General features: G+C 42.4%; 1 protein-coding gene across 7 annotated transcripts; it reads right to left on the reverse strand.

Moving 5' to 3' along the window:
• Nucleotides 1-323: 323 nt before the first annotated feature.
• Nucleotides 324-17,426, reverse strand: nherf4b (NHERF family PDZ scaffold protein 4b). 7 transcript variants are annotated; one of them, XM_085288129.1, is made up of 12 exons: nt 17,379-17,426; nt 12,300-12,393; nt 11,391-11,418; nt 5,501-5,565; nt 5,208-5,419; nt 4,915-5,113; nt 4,671-4,807; nt 4,374-4,578; nt 4,095-4,291; nt 3,750-3,959; nt 3,533-3,653; nt 324-3,399 (listed from the first exon to the last, which is right to left on the reverse strand). In XM_085288129.1, exons 4-12 carry the CDS (start codon nt 5,520-5,522, stop codon nt 3,383-3,385), a joined length of 1,320 nt encoding a protein of 439 aa, XP_085144255.1. In that variant the 5' UTR covers nt 5,523-5,565; nt 11,391-11,418; nt 12,300-12,393; nt 17,379-17,426; the 3' UTR covers nt 324-3,382. The 7 variants fall into 7 exon arrangements, with proteins under 7 accessions (XP_085144255.1, XP_085144257.1, XP_085144252.1 ...); XM_085288131.1 differs by having other exon boundaries at nt 12,300-12,421; nt 17,379-17,424; XM_085288126.1 differs by lacking the exon at nt 12,300-12,393 and having other exon boundaries at nt 17,379-17,421.
• Nucleotides 17,427-20,556: the final 3,130 nt, after the last annotated feature.

The following is a 20,556-nucleotide window of genomic DNA, read 5'->3' on the forward strand; positions in this document are numbered from 1 at the left end:
CTGTGTATGGTCCTTCCACGTGTTACTGAGGCCCCTATTTGTTAAAAGAATAAACCGTTTAATTGCAGATATTCTTCAGAATTCAGTAAATGACACCCAACAAGTGTCAGTAGCAGAATAAGCTGTCCGGCATTGGCAGAGAACATTCGACGAGTTTTTCATGGCCACAGCCCACATACTCAACTCTGCTGCTCAACCCACATTTTCCTTACAAACGTGACACCATTGAAGGGGAAATAAACGGGCTTTCCAGCAGTAAGACCTTTATAGCCAAGAAGCATAGTTACAACAAAGAAAAGACTGAACAAACACAAATTGCCTCAATTTTTATTCTCAGTTTATGTTTGCAAAAATGAGACAAAGTCACTCATTTTTGTGATAAGAGGACGATGCAAAGGCGAAGCAAGCATTAGTTATCGCTGCAACTCTACAGACGGAGGAAGTGCGTGTTGCACAGGCTAGGACAGGTACCAGTGAGGTTAGACGAGATGGCACGCTTCTGATACTCAGTAATATCTGGTGAAACATGTGGGAGAGATCTTCTTCCACCTCTGGAGAGACTGTTTTTACTTCCTGCATTGAGCTAGGCAAAGACTAAAATGACTTTCCCAGCATTATTTTTCCAAATAACAGGTGAGATTGGATGTGCTGTAATCATATGAGATTCTCAAAAACTTTTTCTTGTAGCACCACATAATTTTAATGTGATTTTTATTAAACCATGGGACATAAGTTAAACATTAACGTTAAACATCAAATTAAACTGAGTACAGAAATAAATGTTGAAAGGATAGTCTATCATTAGAATCAACTTTTTATCTTTTTTCTGTCTTTGAAAAAATGGTCATAATAAGTCAGACTTTTAACATGATAAACATACATTAGATAAGACAATGTAGCAGTGCAACACAGGAGCTGTTGTTCCCTTTGTACGTACAGAACGGACGTATTCAAGTGAAAGCCATTCATGACTAAGGACGATACTATGCAGCATTTATAATTCTTTATATTTCTGACTCAATATAACAACAAATTTCAGGGTATTTAGACAACAAGATGTTTTTAATGTAAATCAAGCTTTTCCCATCACAGCAGATTATATAGGAGCACCAGGTCAGGAAAGACTGATAAAAGGTTTTGAGCTGTCTCGCTGCAGAGAAAGCAGAGATCTGCCAGGAAAGGCAGCTAGGACTGAATGCTGCTCTGCCTCTGTAGTACATAGGCTTTAAGTGACCACGAGCCACTGATGGTGTGACAGATTAATAAGCATGCATAAAGTGGAGCTGTCAGGGAGAGGCTGACACTGGCTTTTGGAACAGTCCAACTCATTTTTTAATAGTATTTTTTTATCCTGGTGACAACATCCCGAGACATGCAGACGCAGATTAGACTCTAAACCTTCCTCCTTGATGGATCACTTGGATAAGAATTATAGCCCAAGACTGTTGCTCAGTGCATCATGGGACGATGCTCAGTGCACTGAGTGTTTCAGTCTCACTCACAGTGTGTTTGGACATCACTGCTGATTGTCATCAACGCTTGTCGTGTGTGTTTTGTCCTGTTTTTCTCTGCTCTCGTTTTGTTTCTCATTTCCTGTCTCCCCTCAGCCGGAGCCTGGTTGCTCCTCTCTGAGCCTGGTTCTTACCGAAGGTTTCTCCTGTTAAAAGTGACCAGCTGTTATATTTTAGTTTCACTAATCATTTTGTCCTGCTTAAAGAAAATCATAGAACATATTGTTTCTTTGTATGGTTAATCCTCTGCTTTCTTGAAGCACATATACACATATGTATATATGAATAACTGCATTAGTCGTATTAGCCTCCTCATATGGAAACATTCCTTTTTGATTTTTTTCACCTTGTAGCTCATTTTGCCCAATAAAATGTTCATATTTTGTTAAACAATGATTACTGTTTTGTTTTGCTGCAAAACAAAGTCTCCAGGATTTTATTTTCTTTTAAAAAAACAAACTACATCATCAAACGTTGGGAGGATGAGTGAGCTGGAAGGAGGAAGGCTGAAAATCTAGACTAAAGAATTTTTGTAGATGTACAAAGTTGGGAATTATAGTCTGAAAGGAGACAATCACTGGAAACTTGATTATCATTTTCATTTTCTTTGTTTTGTGTCTTTGTCTGTGCAGTTCATTACAGGCACTAAAAAAGCATCCTCTGCACTCCAAGTGCGTTTTCACTGATGTAAATGACATTTTCAGATAAACGTTGTTTTAGAAAAAATACAATAAAATGTGCATATTACTGTAGTTTGAATTGTGTTTCTACTTTTATGTGTATCGTATATGTGGGACTGTTCTGGAGAATTCACCTGTTATGAAAAGCCACAACAAAAGTGTGATTTCTTCTCCTCATTGTCACGGTTCTGGGTCAGTTTCTTATATTTTGGTATATTTCTGTATTATGATTTATGTTTTGGTTCTGTAGTTGTGCTATTTTGATTATTATTCTAGATTTAGATCGGTGTCAGTCTGCGTCCTTGTAAATTGTTTCTTGTTTCCTGTTTTACTTTGAAGGTCCGTGTCTGGTGTCAGAGTGTTCAGTTTTACCTCGTCAGTCCAATCCCTCCCAGCTGTTTTCCATTCCCTGACTAGTCCCTGTGTATATAAGCCCCGTGTTTCCTTTGTTAATGTCTGCTCACCCTCGGTCTCGTTGTGTCTTCTGTTTGCCTGCCTGTTAGTTTATTTGTTTTCCCAGTTCAGTTAGTTTTTGTTCTTCTTATTTTCCTGAGTTTCTTAAGTTCACCTCGTTTGGGTCCAATCCTGCCTGCAACACTCAGTGTTATTAATAAAGCCTGAACATCATTATTTTTTTATTGGAGTGTTGATGAAATTGATTTAATTGCACAATATTTGCTACATCTTTTTGTTTTTTAATCTTTGCTCAAGAATGTTTTGTGTTATTCATTTTGCTTTTTCAGGGGAAAAGATCACAAGTCCCAAAAACTATTAAATGTATCAAATATGATACAAATGCCTTTAAAGGGTTCTGTCATCTGAGAGAGCTCTCGTACTTGCATCTGGTCTGTTTCAGGCTTTCAAAAATCTTTCTTGTGATGGGAGAATTTGATCAGTCAGGTGTTTAAAGTAGCATTAAACACAAAAAACTGTTTAAGCAGTGGTCGTGGGGGGAAAGAGCTTCAAGTCCACCATGGTATGGGAGGGGGGAGGGCCATTTGTTGTTGTTTAACCAGAGAGTCGTTTAAGCCGTGAAGCATTTGGTTTCTAGTTTGATTGCATCCTATCTAAGTGAAGTTGTGTGTTGAAAATGTTGGCAAGGATTAAAATCTGGAATTCTTGAGTGGGAGCATCGTGCTGGGAAATGTCTTCGAGGTTTATATCTGTTCCGCTCACAAAGCTGAGATCTCGTTATCTTCTTCCTCCTGCTGAGATACAAACACAAAGTTAAAAACTGTTTTGCCACCTCTGTGCGAGTGACATCTTTGCTGGGTGCTTCAGTCTGTTCCATCTTGGTGTAGCGTGTCGTATGTGTGACTAGCAATGAAGGAATGTGCCCACCTTCTTCCACAAGCATAGTCACATCTTCCAGAGGTTTTCCGTCCACACTTTGTCCATTGACTTCCATCACTACGTCACCCACAAGCAGTCCAGCACTCTGCCCAGGACCCCCAGAAGCAACCTACGAGGCCAAGTAAAAAAAAGTTTACAAGATTTGACACAAAACTGAAGCTTATGACTTTTCTGTGTGTGTGTTTATGCAAAAGAACACTAAAACCTGACTGATGAAAGTCCCAGGACTCTGTGGGTCACAGCCTAATTTAAAGCCAAATCCCAAAGGGCCTTTCTGGAGAGAGCAGAGTCTAAGATGACTTGAGGCATGCGTTTCCTTTGGTGGTGAGTTCTCCTCTACAGAAGTCAGCATACTACTCTCCTTTCCTTCATCAGCTGCATCATCCTCACAGAAAAGAAGTGGAGACAGACCCAGCTGCAGGAGAGAAAACAAAGGAAAGACGTAACAATATCCCAGTACCAGGTGTGGCCTCCAAATGGGTGCACCACCCTCGATGTACACTTGAATCAACTGGAAAAGCAGTGCACGTATGTGGTAAGTGATGGCCACCTGCGTATAAAACTCTAGCCCCTTGGGAGTGATGGTGGTGAGACGGACCTCTCGTCCGCTCAGCTTCACTCTGTCCACAACCTCCTCGTGCTTCAGTGACTCCACTGACTCGTCGTTGACCTCCAGCAGCAGCTCTCCATCCCTCACACCCGCCCTCTCTGCAGGACTGCCTCTGGTCGTTTCACGCAGGACGTGATCTGTTGGTTAATATGTACCCAGTTTATTTAACAGCAAAACAGTGAAAATAATTCAGTTTTCAGCAATTTTTCATCATCTCACATGTGCGTCCTGATGGCACTTTCTCCAGTCGTAGAAGAAAACCAAAGCTCTCAGACACAGAGGTCAGGTGGAGTGTTCGGGCTCTATAAGGTAGCTGATGAGGGGTAGCCATGGTGGGCAGGACGGGGAGCCGCCTTTGCGTGTACTTCTTTTCACTCTCGCTGTCGATCACTAAGATGGTGATGTGATCACCACATTTCTTCATCTACAATAAAATATATGGAGATATTATTGTTAGACCAAAGATAACCTGATGTATTATCTGCTGCATCACACAGTTACAAAAAGTCCACAAACCATTTTGCTGAGTGCGGAGTGTGTGAGATCAGACACCATCGCTCCGTCTATCCACACCAGCCGATCTCCCTGACGCACCGCTGCCTTTTCAGCTGCACCTCCTGCCACTGGGTTCACTACAAAGCAACCTTTCTCTCCTACGGAGCCGAAACAGGAGCAGCATCTGAATAACACTGCACAGACTTCAACCCGGACATCTGATCTCAAATCTTAGGCTTCTTGTGATTACAGGGAGACGTTTTACCTTCCAAAGGAGTAACGGTGATGCCCAGACCTGAGACAGGATCCCTGGTGATGTGACAAAGCCTGGGTGGTTTGCAGCTCTCATCCATGTGGGCCAGACGTTGCAGGTCCTGACCTCGGGACACAGCCCGTTCATAATCCTCTCCATCCAGCACTAATAAACACAACTGGCGTCCGCTTACCTTTATCTTCCTAGCCACCTGATTTATACATTTGGAAACGTGACAGATCCAGTTAGACAGCTTTGTGTTGCTTCTCTGGTTTCTATTTAACTATGAAGGAAGCTTGTCTTACCTCAGGGTGAGGAACATCATCAATATAGCAGTTGTTGACTTCTAGCAGTCTGTCTCCGTCTCGAAGGCCGCTACGCTCTGCGACCCCACCTGATACCACATGACTAATTATGTGTCCCTGACGGCCCCTCTCCACACGCAGATGGAAGCCGTAGAACTCGCCATCCTCGCGTTTAAGGATACACGAGCGCGGGATGGGCGTCCACACAGAGCCTGAACCAGAAGAGACACAAGAGAGCTGTCATAAAGCAAGCAGGCTTTGCCCAATGGCTACTACACAGGCAAGCGGGGTACCTGCATCATCTGTGATGACCATCGCTGGGTTGTCTATTCCCTCTTTAGGATTAAATGTAAATTTCCTTAAAAGAGAGACATGTACTGTAATTACAACTTCATAGTAGGTTTTAATGGAAATTATTAAAGTAATTCTCGCTCTGTGTGCAATACAGTGTGTGCAGTAATGCACTGTAATCACGGTGTTGCTTCTAGTCGCTTTCTACATGTAATGCAGTAAAGTTTATGCAAAGTGCACTTTACATATTTAATAAATGGTCTGATCTTGTATCGAGAGTTTTAAAGATTACACGGTTCCAAAAGTCAGCATGCTGAGCCATTCAAACGGTGGTAGAGTCACTGACAGTTACACATCTGTAAAGTTGGTAACACCGTGCATCTAGGGGTCACGTAACACACTGGTGTTGTGTTAGTTTTGATACACATTGCACATCACGACATACATGAACATAAAGAAAACAAAAATGTTGAACCATAATCTTCTTGCCGCGTTCACATTTAGTTCTTTTTTCTTTTTTTCCCGCCTGTCCCGTTTGGTTCTTTTGCATCAGAATTTTTGTCTAAAGGCAAAGAAAGATGCCCAACGGATTTACTTTACCAACTGGGCCGTCCCAGCCTCGCTGTATTGGTCTATTCGATTCACCTTTTACTGTTTATTTTATTTTATTTTCACTTGCTACACACGGGACAGACGTGACTGGGGGAAAGAAAAACAGCGGGGAAGAGGGACGGGGATAAAGGGCAAAAAACAAAAAACAAACAGACAAAAATGCATCTATCAATCACCAGCTGAGAAAGAAAAAAGAGAAAACAAGCAAAAAAAAGAGAGCAATATAATAAACAACATCATCGTGATGATCTATGTGAATGTAACAGTAAATACTAAATATTGAATATTATTGTGCAGCACATAAGATCAACAGAACACAGTGTGCTTTGAGGTAGGAGCCAAAAAGGGTGTAGTTTGTGTGTGCGAGCACCTGTGTGTAGAATCAGAATCAGAATCAGAATCAGAAACTTTATTGTCATTGTCATGAGAACAACGAAATTAAGAATGGTCCCCGATCATTGCATCATCCCTAGCAATATCAAAATATAAATAAAACAATAAAATTCAATAAATAAAATAGATAGAATACTTAAAATACTAATAAGATATAACAGTAAAACATTCACATACATTCCCACACACATGCTTCAGGCCGTGCATAGATTAACACAAGAGTGGCGTGATGGACATTTTTTTGTAGTATTCAGATGTGTTATTGCAGTTGGATAACAGCTGTGTTTGAGTCTATTAGTCCTTGCTCTGATTGCCCTGTACCGTCTGCCTGAGGGCAACAGTTCGAACAGGGAGTGGCCAGGATGTGAGGTGTCTTTTATGATGTTTTGGGCCTTTTTAAAACAGTGGGCGTTATGTAGAACTTCCAGTGTGGGGAGAGGGCAGCCAGTGATCTTTTGGGCGGTGTTAATGATCCCTTGGAGTGCTTTCCTCTGAGCCCCTGTGCAGCTAGTGTACCAGATGCATATGCAGTAAGTTAGAACACTCTCAATGGTGGCTCTGTAGAAGGACACCAGCAGTCTCTGTGTGATGTTATTCCTCCTGAGAATTCTCAGGAAGTACAGTCTCTGTTGGGCCTTTTTCAGCAGCTCGGAGGTGTTCACACTCCAGGAAAGGTTCTCCTCTATATTGACTCCCAGGAAGCGGAAGCTTGCCACCCTTTCTACACAGTCCCCATTTATGAATAGTGGTTGGATCTCTGCCTTTTTCCTTCTGAAGTCTATTATGAGTTCTTTGGTTTTTGAAGTGTTGAGGAGGAGGTTATTGGCCTTACACCATGACGTCAGCTGCTCCACCTCGTCTCTGTACGTAGACTCGTCTCCCTTGGAAATGAGCCCCACCACTGTGGTGTCATCTGCAAATTTCACAAAGATGTTGCTGTGGTGGCGAGGAGTGCAGTCGTGTGTGTAGAGAGAGTAGAGCAGTGGACTGAGCACACAGCCCTGGGGTGAGCCAGTGCTGAGACTCAGGGCTGAGGATGTGTGATGGCCAACTCTGACTCTCTGTCTACGGCCCGAGAGGAAGCTGTTGATCCACATGCAGGTGCTGTATGGAAGCCCCAGGTCTTGTAGCTTGGCCACCAGTTTGTGTGGAAGGATGGTGTTAAAAGCTGAGCAGTAATCCACGAAGAGCATCCGCACATAGCTACCATGCTCTTCCAGGTGAGTTAATGCAGCAGGAGTGCTGTGGCTACAGCGTCTTCCGTGGATCGGTTTGCTCTGTAGGCAAACTGGTGTGGATCCAGGCTGCGGGGCAGGGCTGCTGTGATGTGTCTGCGGACCAGCTTCTCAAAGCATTTCATTACCACTGGGGTGAGTGCCACCGGTCTGTAGTCATTCAGGCCGGTGATGTGGGGCTTCTTAGGCAAGGGGACTATGGTGGAGGACTTCAGGCAGAGTGGGACAGTCGCCTGTGCGAGGGATTTGTTGAAGATCCTGGTGAAGATCCCAGCCAGCTGTCCTGCACAATCCCTCAATATTCGACCTGGCACACCATCAGGACCCGCCGCCTTCCTCGGGTTAACAGCCTGCAGCATGCGCCTCACCTCGTGCTCTTCCAGGGTGAGGGTGGTGCTGCTATGGGTGGCGTGTTGCTGCTGTGGCTCCAATACCTCCGGTACCCTGGTCTCAAAGCGGGCAAAGAAGATATTCAGCTCCTCTGCCAGCTCCAGGTCACCGTCCGCAGCTCCGAGATTGATCTTATAGTTGGTTAGGTGCTGGATGCCTTGCCACACCTGCCGGCTGGTATTACTCTTCAAATGGTCCTCGATCCTCCTCCTATAGTCCCCCTTTGCCTCTCTGATGCCTCTCTTCAGGTTGGATCGGGCTGTGGTGTAGTAATCCCTGTTGCCAGACCTGAACGCAATGTTCCTCTCCTTCAGCAGCTGCCTGACCTCCCGGGTCATCCAGGGCTTTTGGTTGGGATAAGCCCGGATCCGTTTGACTGCTGTAACAGTGTCTATGCAGTGTTTTATATAGCAGAGGACACTGTCTGTGAACATTTCCAAGTCCTGATGTTCAAAGATATCCCAGTTAGTCCTGTCAAAACACCTGTGAGCATGGACGCGCTTGTTTTTAAAAGGTTCCTTCATCTGCTAGAGGGTGTGGGGGGGCCACACAAGAGCTGAGGAGAGTCCCAGATGAGGGGTCACTCAGCAGCCGCGGAGCAGAAGCCAGGGGGTGGCCAACTCCTCCTCCTAGCCCCCCCGCTCCAGCAGGCCGCAGAGAACGGGGGTGAGAGAAGACTCCAAACCTCCCTCCACCCGCTCATTGTAGTGTTGATGCATGTGTGTTCTAAGGTGCATTTAAAACCCAGGAGGGCATGGAGCTACCTGCCAGAGAGCAGCAGGTAAGCGCATGGTCCCTCCTGCTAGCCCTCAATGTCTACGTGTATTTAAAATTGAGAGGTGGGCAACGACGCCAGGGGTGAGGTGTACACCCTGATGGTAATTTGGACTCCGTGTATCGTGCCCACCCCCAAGATCCTATATGTATGTGTAATGAGAGTGTGAGTAATGTGAATGTCTAAGTTGTGGGATAAAATTGAGGCAGAGGCAGCCAGAAGGGGACGGGGGGGGGGGGGGGGGGGGTAGCCTCCTCTGCACCCTGGTGACATACCCCTACTCCAAGGCCCTGCATGTGTGGGTGGTTGTGGTGGAGCGGGAAGAGGGAGGCAGCTGGAGATGGGGAGGGAAGGAAGGAAGGAAGGGAGGGGCAAGTCCCCCCCGAGCCCAGTAGGCACAGCAGCGCCGCCCGGCCCCACAGAGCCCGGGACAGCCCACCCGACCCCACCACAGAGAAAACTGCACCCACCCCGTCATCCACTCATCTTCCAGACTACACAAGACAATAGACGCCCAGGCTGAGATCTTCCTCCACCTCTCCTGTATCTCCCCCTCCTGCAGAGTCAGTTCCTGAAGAGAGGAAAGCTCCTGCAAGATGTAACAACCTCCCCCACAGTTGAAGAGCCCCCCAGGTGGCTCGATGCACTGGCGGCACCCCGCGCCAGGGCTGAGCCCCCCATGCACCCACCCGCCCACAACCCTGGCGACACACCAACCAGGACCAAAGCCCCCAAGGCCCAGCAAGGACCCCAGCCCAGAGACTGAGCGCCCCCAGAACCTCACACCCACCCAAGGGCAGCCAGGCTACCAGGTCAGTAACCCACGTCCGTCAGCACAGACCCTCCCCTAGCCCCGCTGCACGCAGCCACCAGGAAACCGTCACCTAAGAGTCAACAGAGCCCTTAATAGGCCATGATCGATACCCCGGGTTGAGCCCGGGGTATCGATCCCCACTGCTCCTGGGGAACCCCCCGACGCCCTAAGCCTGTCCCTACCCCCACACCAATCACAACAGTGAAGGCGGGACCAAACTATGACCCCCCACCCCCACTAGGTGATGGAGCTGATCAAAGGAGCCCAGAGCAATTGATCTGATGTGGTGGCAGAGGCTGTATCAAGACTAATGTAATCTAATAGATAATTTCTATATTGGTTAGAATTAAGATTATTTTTATTTTTCCAGTTCATGAGGACTGTTTTCTTGGCTATGCATAGGGCAGTGAAAACCATATGGGCGATATTCTTTTCTGAAGTGACATTATCTAAGCTGCCCAACAAACACACTAAGGGGGAAGTTGGAATGTTACATTTCAGACACTTTGATAAGTCTTCACATATCTCGCGCCAAAACTTCTGCACTGGTGGACAGAACCAAAGAGCGTGGATATAATTGTCCGGTGAATTTGCCTGACAGTGTGAGCAGTTGTTGGAAGCCGTAAAGCCCATCTTGAACACCCGATGACCTGTATAGTGCACTCATTTGGTTCGCTTTTATTCCTCATACTGAATTGTTAAATTTATCTTGTGTTTTATTTTCCCTCTTTTACTGGTGCTGGGAGGTCGGTATGTCTGCTGGCATCAAGTGAGCCTGGGATGGGCCCTAGAATATTACAGGAAGTGCTGATTGGTGCATGCCACATTTTGCTAAATGACTAGTCAAAAATACAAAAGTAATCGTCTCTGATTCTTGAGTTATATACTTTGTTATTTTGTATTTGTTTACTGTTAAGTTAAAGAAGCGATTAAAAGGTTGCTTGTGTTTTTTGCTATTAGATCATTTGATGTTTTATGTTTCCCCTTGTGTGTCTCGAGGCTGTCGGGTCAATTTTGGTTATTGTTGGTTTGTTCAGATTGAGTTTGCATCTGTTTGTTTTATATTTACCTAAAACTAAACTAAAAATTACATTTGGAACTTGGAAAATGGAATAAAATAATAATCATAAAAAAAATAAAGTAACCTTTACTTTAGTTTTTATTGTAATACCTGCGCTGATGACATATTTCCTCATTAGAATAATAAACACTGAAATGAATGAAAACTAAACTAAAATTAAACATTTTCAAAAACTTTAAAAACTAATCTGAAAGAAGAAAATCCATCCTGGACACTAAGTTCGAAATGAATTCAAAAATAAAATAATAATTAGAAAATACAAAAGTAAATACAAACTGTAGTTTGATGTGTCACTTATGTTGCCATTATAACGTCAGCTTAGTTGTTTTTAAAGCTGCACAATTATAACTTGATTTTTTAAAAAGAGTCTTGGTTTGTTTTGGGGGATCTGAAACGGTGCCGTGTCGATCTCTCACACAGTCAAACACATCCTGTCAAACTGTGTAGTTACTCAGAAATAGTGCTGAGAGGATGTGTGTGGTCATGTTCATGCTGACCATCATATTTTATTAGCTGTTACAGTGAAATTGGAATGGCCACTGAAACAAGTCAAACGCATTAATGCATGAAATGAAATGAAATGCAGACTTACTCTCTCAAACCACCGTCAGCCACCAAACCTGCAGAAATTGCAGTAAATATCAAAGTAACTGTATGTATGACATTTAAACAGTACATTTATTTCACACACACACACACACACACACACACACACACACACACACACACACACACAATATGTAAGATTACCCATTCTTGAATTTTTATTGAGCTTATTCTTTATCAGTTGCTGTTGGCACCTTAAAGCATACTAATATTAAAAACACAAGATAGCATTATTAATTTGAACATGCGGCTCTGTGAAAGTCTGCAATGTTCTGTCTGCCAGACCGTGAGGCATCAGCTCAGCAATCAGAGCTGGATGTGACTGGTGACTCTCAGTAGAGGGTTCATCAAACAGGGACTGACTTTGATTATCTTTAGTCTTTGTCCTCTAAAAGCTGAAGGAATTCAAAAACCTGAAAGCTGAAAACGTCCAAAAGTGCGTGACATCACGCTGCATGAATGAGTGTTGTTTTATAGATGTAATCTGAAAGCAAAACTGATATTCAGTAATATCATTTTCATAAGAGACTCATTTGTTGTCTCTCTTTCTTCTTCTGCTTTCTCCTTATCAAGGGTGTGGTGGAGGGACGGCACAACACAGAAGAGCCTCCTCGTCAGGCCAGGACTCTGCAGTCTATTTACACCTACACTGGACACTCTTTCAATGATGAGGATGTTCACATCCTGGACAGGGAGGAACGCTGGTTTGAGGGCGGAGTCAAGGGAAAGACCATCTCTGAATCGAGGAGGGGGCCTAAGGATACATCTTTTGCCATCTTACATGCTGTGATTGCAGCCATTCCCCAACTCTCTGTGAATGGGACTCATGGACATTGATCAACAGCCACTGATCAATGTTCATGAGAATTTGCATATTAATGATCAAGGAACTGACCTCACAGCCCATTGTTCCTGGTGCTGGTTACATTGTGCAGATGTCCTGTTTATAAGGTTAGAAACCTGCAGTCAGCTGGGACTGAAGACGTCACCTGGATGAGTGACGACATGTTTCTCTCACTGAAAACATCCAGATGATCAGAATCAACTTGTACAGCAGTACCCACTAAGGTACCGCCCCCTTGGACAGCATTCTTCTGAACTCCACTTTACAGAAACGTTAAACTTGTAACAATTTTTTTACTGCAATTTACCAGAAAATGGATTTATCTGACATTCAAGCTTTATCTCTGCACCTCACCACACACAGCAAGAACAGACCACTGTGTGCCACCTTGTCACTGAAATACAAGACCGATACAGAATGAAGCAAATGAATGAGAATGAAAGGCTGTCTTAAATACTTTTACATCCATTTTCTCTTATCCAGTTTAGACAGCCAGGAGCACGGCCCAGCGGATGTTGGGCAAGAGGCAGGCTTCATTGTCACCAGGTTTGTCAGTCTGTTTTATATGGAACGCCAGGACTGCCATAATGAATTAATTAAATACACCATTAAATAATTAATTAAATGTGGCAATAATTAATTAAAATTGGAATTAATTAATTAAATAAATAGTTATGACACATGTAATTGATTAATTATTGACACATTTAATTAATTATTTATGTATTTCACATTTTAATTCATTATTGACACATTTAATTAATTATTGACACATTTAATTAATTATTTAATGATATATTTATTTATTTCATTTTGGCAGTCCTGGCGCCTGGCTCTCATCATGAAATAATTTTATCTGTCAGCCTCACCCATCAAACTCAGGGGGCGGGGTTAACGCTGCCCATGCAGCTTCTCTAACATTTGATTGGTTGCCGTGCAAAGTAAGTCAAAACAGGTCGATCCTAGAAAATCGATTGCTTGTGTAGACTTGGGGCAGCCAGTTATCCCAGAATGCAGATCAAATCACAGGCAGCAATGGTGGTGGTGTAGTTTTAAAATACCCCGTTTTTCTGTCATCAGCTACACTTTTAACAGTGTTTTAGCCGCGAGTGTCGCGCCGTATGTCTGGTCAGGTTGTCAACATAGAACATGTTTGCAAAAGTGCTCAGATGTTTTCAGAGATTTCACTAGCTCTGTTAACAGTTAGCATGCAGAGCGCACCGAGGGGGTACGTTAACCGGTTTGTTTACATATTCCACTCTCCGTGTTCCACATGTTGCATTCGCAGATTCTCATTTTCACCGAACGATCGTCTCTTTCCGCCTGGTCTTGTGTCTCTGTGCTTCTGTAACATAAAGAACGAGCTGACATTTTTCTCACGAAACCAGCGATCAGCTCAACAGACCCTCAGTTTACCTGCATGCATCCTCCTCCTCATCTGTCAGCTGTTTAACACCTGCTGCTAATTCAAGAAACACGCCTAGTTACCTGGTGATAGTCACAGTTTAACTGGGCAGCCGGTGCTCGATATAAAGCAATGTCAGCACATTTTTCTGCACAAGATAAGTAAATATAGTGTTTTCCCCGAGCGCAGAGCTGCTGGAGCTTGTTTCCTTACAGAGCACTTTATAGGCGAACAGCTTTATCAGCGGCTGATGTCCAATCACCGGCACACAGCTTTCAAACCTCAGCTGAGTTTTAGCTCTCAGTGGTTAAACGCTGGACTTCATTCACTCAGGTTCTGTCTGTCGGGTCACGTTTACTTCGCTGTTTTATTTACAACTGAGCAAATCGGTTTGGCTGAGGTTAAAGTTACGTTTCATAACTGCATAGTTTCACAGACGTTTAATGGTTCACTGGCACATGTGTTAGACTGAACTATCATCTAAATATCATCTGTTTTTTAATAGTTATTCAACTGTATTCTAAGCACCAGCTGTCTGTTAGAATGTGATTTTTTTTTCTCTCTCTGTTGGCAGAGGTATAAAAATGCGCAGGAAAATCTGACGTGCATGGCGAACTTCACCGACGATATTTAGGGAGGAATAAACACACATCAAACATAAATGAACCATTTGCCTGTCTCCATAATTGAGAGCATTTTCTCTTCTTATCTCAACACTCTCTCTCTTTTTTTTTTCTTTTTTTTTTTTTCGGTCATGTTATGTTTACCTGTCCAAAGGCTTGTTACAAACTATGAAACACATCGTGCAGACTTCTGGATGTTAGAAGAAAACTAATACTGCTCATGAATGAGACTAAAGGCAGGAAGGTGTCCTTTAAAACTAAACATGTTAATAGGACCTCCCTGTTTATATCATAGTTTATGATATAGCACGTGTATTTCAGTAATAGCCTGCTGAGGCCACTATACGTGCTGGCCTCATATCAAATGTGAAGGCAGACTGAGTCTATGTTTGACGTTTGTTTATATCTAATCTTCCTTTTCAAACATTTAAACAGCAGCGAGTCTGCAGCTGAGGGAATACAAATTCAAATTGTCGGAACAGGTTTGCTCGTTTCTTGGATTCGTTTGGTGATTTATTAAATGTATAACTGTTATTCTAATCTGCTGCTGAGTCTCTTACACTTTTCTTTATGCTGTATATTTTCACGTCTCTGGAATAGTTGGCAGTTAGATAGTCAGCTGGGAAACTTTGTGTTAACTCATGGAGCTGAGGATATCGTGGATATGCTGACCTCGCTGCGTGGTGTACAGAGCGAGGTCAGCATGATTAATATTCACAATAAAAATATTAGCCGAACATCATGAAGTCTGTATGTGTTTCATAGTGTCGAACAACCTTTGTACAGTTAAAGCCAGCAGTTACTACATGACGGAAACACCAACGTTATCTCTTTTATGTGTTTATACACAGGTCACACTGATTACTGAACAAAAACCCAAAGATCAGATGTTAAACAGATTTATTTGCTCTCTCTCCTCCTTAAACATGTTTTTAATGTTAGTTATAATTCAGAATTGGCGACTGAAACACGTAGGACACATAAGAACATCAGGAAATAAAACACCGATAAATATAACCTCAGTAAAAGAAGTCAGCGGGGGTTACTACAGCTGTGTACCGGGGCCTGCGCTTTGTCGGTGGGATTGCTTGCGAGGCGAGCGGGTCTATCCCACGCTTTGCCGTGAGACTGGGCAGACATCTCCGAAATCATCGAAACACTTTTGCAAAGAGGCTGTATCTTGACAAACCGACCAGACACATGAAGATTAAACCACTACATTCTCAGCTAAAAAAATATTAAAACGGTATTTGGTAACACACAAACAGGGTTTTTCAAAGCTCAGTTCTGTTAGCTTCCACATGCCGGTTGTTGTGTGCTAGAAACAATGGCCACCAGGCCAAAGCAATGGTTTTGACTCGATCAGCGTTAACCCCGCCCCCTGAGTTTGATGGGTGAGGCTGACAGATAAAATTATTTCATGATGAGAGCCAGGCGTCAGGACTGCCAAAATGAAATAAATAAATATATCATTAAATAATTAATTAAATGTGTCAATAATTAATTAAATGTGTCAATAATTAATTAAAATGTGAAATACATAAATAATTAATTAAATGTGTCAATAATTAATTAAAATGTGAAATACATAAATAATTAATTAAATGTGTCAATGATTAATTAAAATGTGAAATACATAAATAATTAATTAAATGTGTCAATAATTAATTAAAATGTGAAATACATAAATAATTAATTAAATGTGTCAATAATTAATTAATTAAATGTGTCAATAATGAATTAAAATGTGAAATACATAAATAATTAATTAAATGTGTCAATAATTAATTAATTACATGTGTCATAACTATTTATTTAATTAATTAATTCCAATTTTAATTAATTATTGCCACATTTAATTAATTATTTAATGGTGTATTTAATTAATTCATTATGGCAGTCCTGGCGTTCCATAGTTCCAGGGCGAATTTAACTAAACAATAAATAAATGAATAAATAAAAATGGCTATTTTATCTAAATTCTTATTGGTTTCAACCACTTTAAATTTGAAAAGAAACAGTGTAAACTTTAGCAGTGCCTTTCCTACGTAAGAAGAAACACTCTGTGGACTAAAGTGTTTGTGCTGATGTTGGAGCTCCGCTGTATCGAGCCAGCTGAGCGGTGGAGACTTTTATGGGTTTTATGAGCCTCAACATTCGGCGACCCCAGTGAACTCTCTAAAACGACCCACCAGTGTTTGTAAAGAGCGTAGATGCTTGACTTTACACACCTGTGGCATTAGGACCCTTTTCCATATAGTGCATGTATAGCCTTAAGGCCCGAGGCAGTTATTGATGTTCTATAGTTATCGGACTTTTCTCATATTACAATAGTCCTGACAGAAAACTGGCAGGAAAGAACGTTTTATTTTTAAGAGTAACTGCTGTTGTTAAGGAGCAAGAACACACTCAGCTAACGTGCTCCACAATAATAACTTGAAAAGTCAGAGACACAAAGTGTCGCCCTCCTCTAATCTACAACACTCCTTATCTGTGGTCGAATATGCCAGCTACGTGGAGTCCTTGTTTCTCTGTCACAGTGTGAAGTGAATACAAACATTAAAAAGAAATGGCATGCTTAAGCCATTTACTCCCAGAGAAATCCAGATTTCAGAGCAAATCTACGCAGCTCTCATGAACATATGGGCACAACAGCGTATGCTACAGGTACTTGAGTGCAGCTAATGGGTCACTGAAACCTTTTTTTTTAATGATCTAGGACACGTTGATCCTGCAGACACTCAAAGACAAAGTCCTGGAGCTCAGCTCAGTCCGGGGAAAACTAGAACGAGCTATTCGAAGTATGAATGATAAACTGGGATTAATCTTTCCTACTTTTTTACTAGAAGTATCCAGTTTTGAAACATTTTAAATCTATAATTCATTAACTTTAACTATTTAATCAATTCAACACTGTTCAACTGCAACTTTCTGTTAAAATAAATCCCAAATGCTTTACAGTAGAAAACAAAAAAATGTGATACACGTTTTGATATAAGGAAACAGAAAGCGCACATAAGGTTAAACTGTCCAGAACAAAAGGACAGCATAGATTCGACTGATTAAAAAGCAAAGACAACGCTCGAAGTTTGAATGTTTTACCTCTGCTTGATTTCATGGTGTGTTTCTTTCCCATCATGTGCCACAGTTTGGCCACAGTGGGAGTACTCTCTGTCCAAATATTTATTTTGATTCCATGGAGAGACTCCTCCCACGCTCCTCCCCTTGAGATACACTGCAGTAAATGTTTAATCTGTGTGTGATAATTTCAGTGTACACCCTCTTCCTGTGGGTAATGTCTGTGCTGCAAAGTTCAGTGGACTGAAAGTACAAAGACTTCCTGTTCTGTCTCAACAAATGACTTTTAGTTAAAACGGGTTTTAATCTAAACTAATGTGTGCCCGCTTACAAGAGCGATAGGCTGTCAAAGCCTGAGCTACAGAAACTGCAATAAAATTTCAAGAATGGGTTTAAAGTTGAACTGACTGGAAATAAAGACAAAAGGAAGATGGAAGAGATGTAAGCAATCAGAAGTCAGTCATCTGGACACTGAACAATGCTGGGCATCCTCTGCACACGGCCATAAACAATCAGAAGAGTCTGTTCAGTGACAGGTTGCTTCTCCCAAAGACAAGAACTAACAGACTTAAAAACTCCTTTGTCCCACACGCCATCAGACTGTTTAACTCCTCTCTGGAGGGGAAACAGGAGGACAAAGGAGGGGGGAACAACTAAGCTGTAGTGCCTCTTCACCTCACTGTACAATACCTTGTGCAATACTTTTTGTAAATAGTCAACAGTGCAATAGACTCAATACTTGGAATGTGCAATTCACTTGTATTTTTTTTTATTCCTATTTATTCTATTTATCCCCTTTGTATATTTTATTTATATTTGTCTCTGTATTTATATGTGTGTGTGTGTGTGTGTGTGTGTGTGTGTGTGTGTGTGTGTATATATAACAATTCTGTAACTGTAACTTCGGTCGTTGCTGTGCTTTTTTTTTGGAAGTCGAATTTCCCAGAGGAACCCACCCGAGGGATTAATAAAGTTCTATCTTATCTTATCTATTCAGCTGAAAACTTTAATGATCACATATGACCTGGCAGTAACCCGAGCCTGAAATGTCTGCTCAATAACTGATACTAGCATCCCTGATCATTGATCAATGGAAGTGAAAAGTTTCTATTTCAAGAGCCACAGTCTAAAAACAAGTTCATATATCTTACTGGGATGTTACCCTTTAGTTCAATTTGTCTTAAGTGCGATAAGATTATTTTGACTAGAAACAAGACAAATATACGTGCTAAGATTTTGAGTTTTTGCAGTGCATAACAGCAGGGTGTAAGATGCTAGCAGCAGGGCATACATGGAACGCCAGTGTACAGAAACATCTGTGCCAAGTGTGTCCTGGAAGCCCTGAGGTCAAAATGGGAGATGCCCCCACGAGTGGTGGAGAATGACTGAGCTAAGATCCTGTGGGATCCAGATACAGACGGACAAAGTGATGACTAACCAACCGGATATACAATGGCTTGCAAAAGTATTCGGCCCCTTGAACTTTCCCACATTTTGTCACATTACAGCCACAAACATGAATCAATGTTATTGGAATTCCAGGTGAAAGACCAACACAAAGTGGTGCACACGTGAGAAGTGGAACGAACATCATTCATGATTCCAAACATTTTTACAAATAAATAACTGCAAAGTGGGGTGTGTGTAATTATTCAGCCCCTGAGTCAATACTTTGTAGAACCAGCTGCAGTTCCAGCTGCCAGTCTTTTAGGGTCTGTCTCTACCAGCTGTGCACATCTACAGACTGAAATCTTTGCCCATTCTTCTTTGCAAAACAGCTCCAGCTCAGTCAGATTAGATGGGCAGCGTTTGTGAACAGCAGTTTTCAGATCTTGCCACAGATTCTGGATTGGATTTAGATCTGGGCCCTGTTTCAGGAAGCCGGTTTAGTGGAAAAACTGAGTAAGTATACCCTGAGTTAACGAAAACTCTGGGTTTTCGGTTTCACAAAGCGAGTTCAGCTGCAGCCTGAGTGAGTCATTATGACGACACACTCCGTGAAGCTAACCTGCCCCCTAGCAGGTTTACTACAACTAACCCTGACTGTCTCCGCCCCTTTGTCGGAAACCTGACTGTAGGAAGTGTCAGACATGGCGTGCCACTTCCTTGAAGAGCCAGTAGATGTTGAAGCCCAAATTCTCCGCAGAGCTCTCCGCCGGGAGAGAGTGATCAGAGCGCGTTTGGACATTTTATCATTTACTGATGATTGTCTGTGCGAACGTTACCGTTTCTCAGCACAATCTATAATTTATTTGGATAACATCCTCAGGCCATATATTACGCATGTGACACATCACGGACATTCTCTCAGTTCTGTACATATTATTTGTATCGCACTTCGGTTTCTTGCAAACGGGAGCTTTCTGTATAATATTGGTGACGCTGAGCACGTTTCCAAGGCTACCGTCTGTCGGGCAGTCAGGAATGTTACAGTTGCACTGAAACGTCTCCTGCACTCGTTTGTGGTGTTCCCCGGTCACAGACCCACAAGATTTATCAAAGAGGGATGCCACAAAATTGCAGGTATCAGGATGAACAAAACTTAATGTATGATGTGGTGATACTTGGACTACTACTTAAATTGCACATTTATTTTCACGGTTCCCAGGCGTGATTGGCTGTATAGATGGCACTCACATTCCAATCATTGCTCCTTCAGTAAATGAAGGAGACTATGTGAACAGGAAGTCTTTCCACAGCATTAATGTACAGGTACATAGTTCCCTGTAGCATGTCAAACTAACAAATTATTTCATTATAGTAATGGATGCTAATTTGTGTTCTCTGCACTGTGAAGATCATATGTGATGCTGCCAACATTATCACAAATGTGGAAGCCAAGTGGCCAGGCTCTGTCCATGACTCACAAATATTCCATGAATGTACACTGAGCACAAAATTTGGACATGGTGAGTTGAGAATACTTTAAAATATATAAAGACCAATTGCTTCAGGGACATTTGAACTGAAGTGTATCCTTCTGTCTTAGGAGAGTTCACTGGCTACTTGCTTGGTGATAGGGGGTATCCATGTTTACCCTATTTGCTTACCCCTTACCCTGACCCTGAACCGGGCCCACAGCAGCGATATAATCTGGCTAATTGCAGGACAAGAGCCAGAATTGAAATGACTATCGGAATGCTTAAGACCCGGTTCCAGTGCCTGCAAAGACTCAGGGTCACCCCAGAAAGGGCATGTGACA

This window comes from Mchenga conophoros, linkage group LG10, assembly GCF_057382185.1.
Source record: "Mchenga conophoros isolate Kocher_MC1m ecotype Shallow Benthic linkage group LG10, M_conophoros_male_GT1.1, whole genome shotgun sequence".
In the NCBI taxonomy this organism is placed as follows: Eukaryota; Metazoa; Chordata; class Actinopteri; order Cichliformes; family Cichlidae; genus Mchenga; species Mchenga conophoros.

What these genes read in the sequence shown, in the direction of transcription:
- nherf4b (XM_085288124.1), bottom strand. Translation starts at nt 11,476, where the DNA reads ATGTACTGTTTAAATGTCATACATACAGTTACTTTGATATTTACTGCA. An exon ending in GGCTAGAGTTTTATACGCAG is followed by an intron (nt 3,960 to 4,094) that starts GTGGCCATCACT and finishes TCTCTCCTGCAG; the next exon opens with CTGGGTCTGTCTCCACTTCT. An exon ending in CTGGGACTTTCATCAGTCAG is followed by an intron (nt 3,654 to 3,749) that starts GTTTTAGTGTTC and finishes TTGGCCTCGTAG; the next exon opens with GTTGCTTCTGGGGGTCCTGG.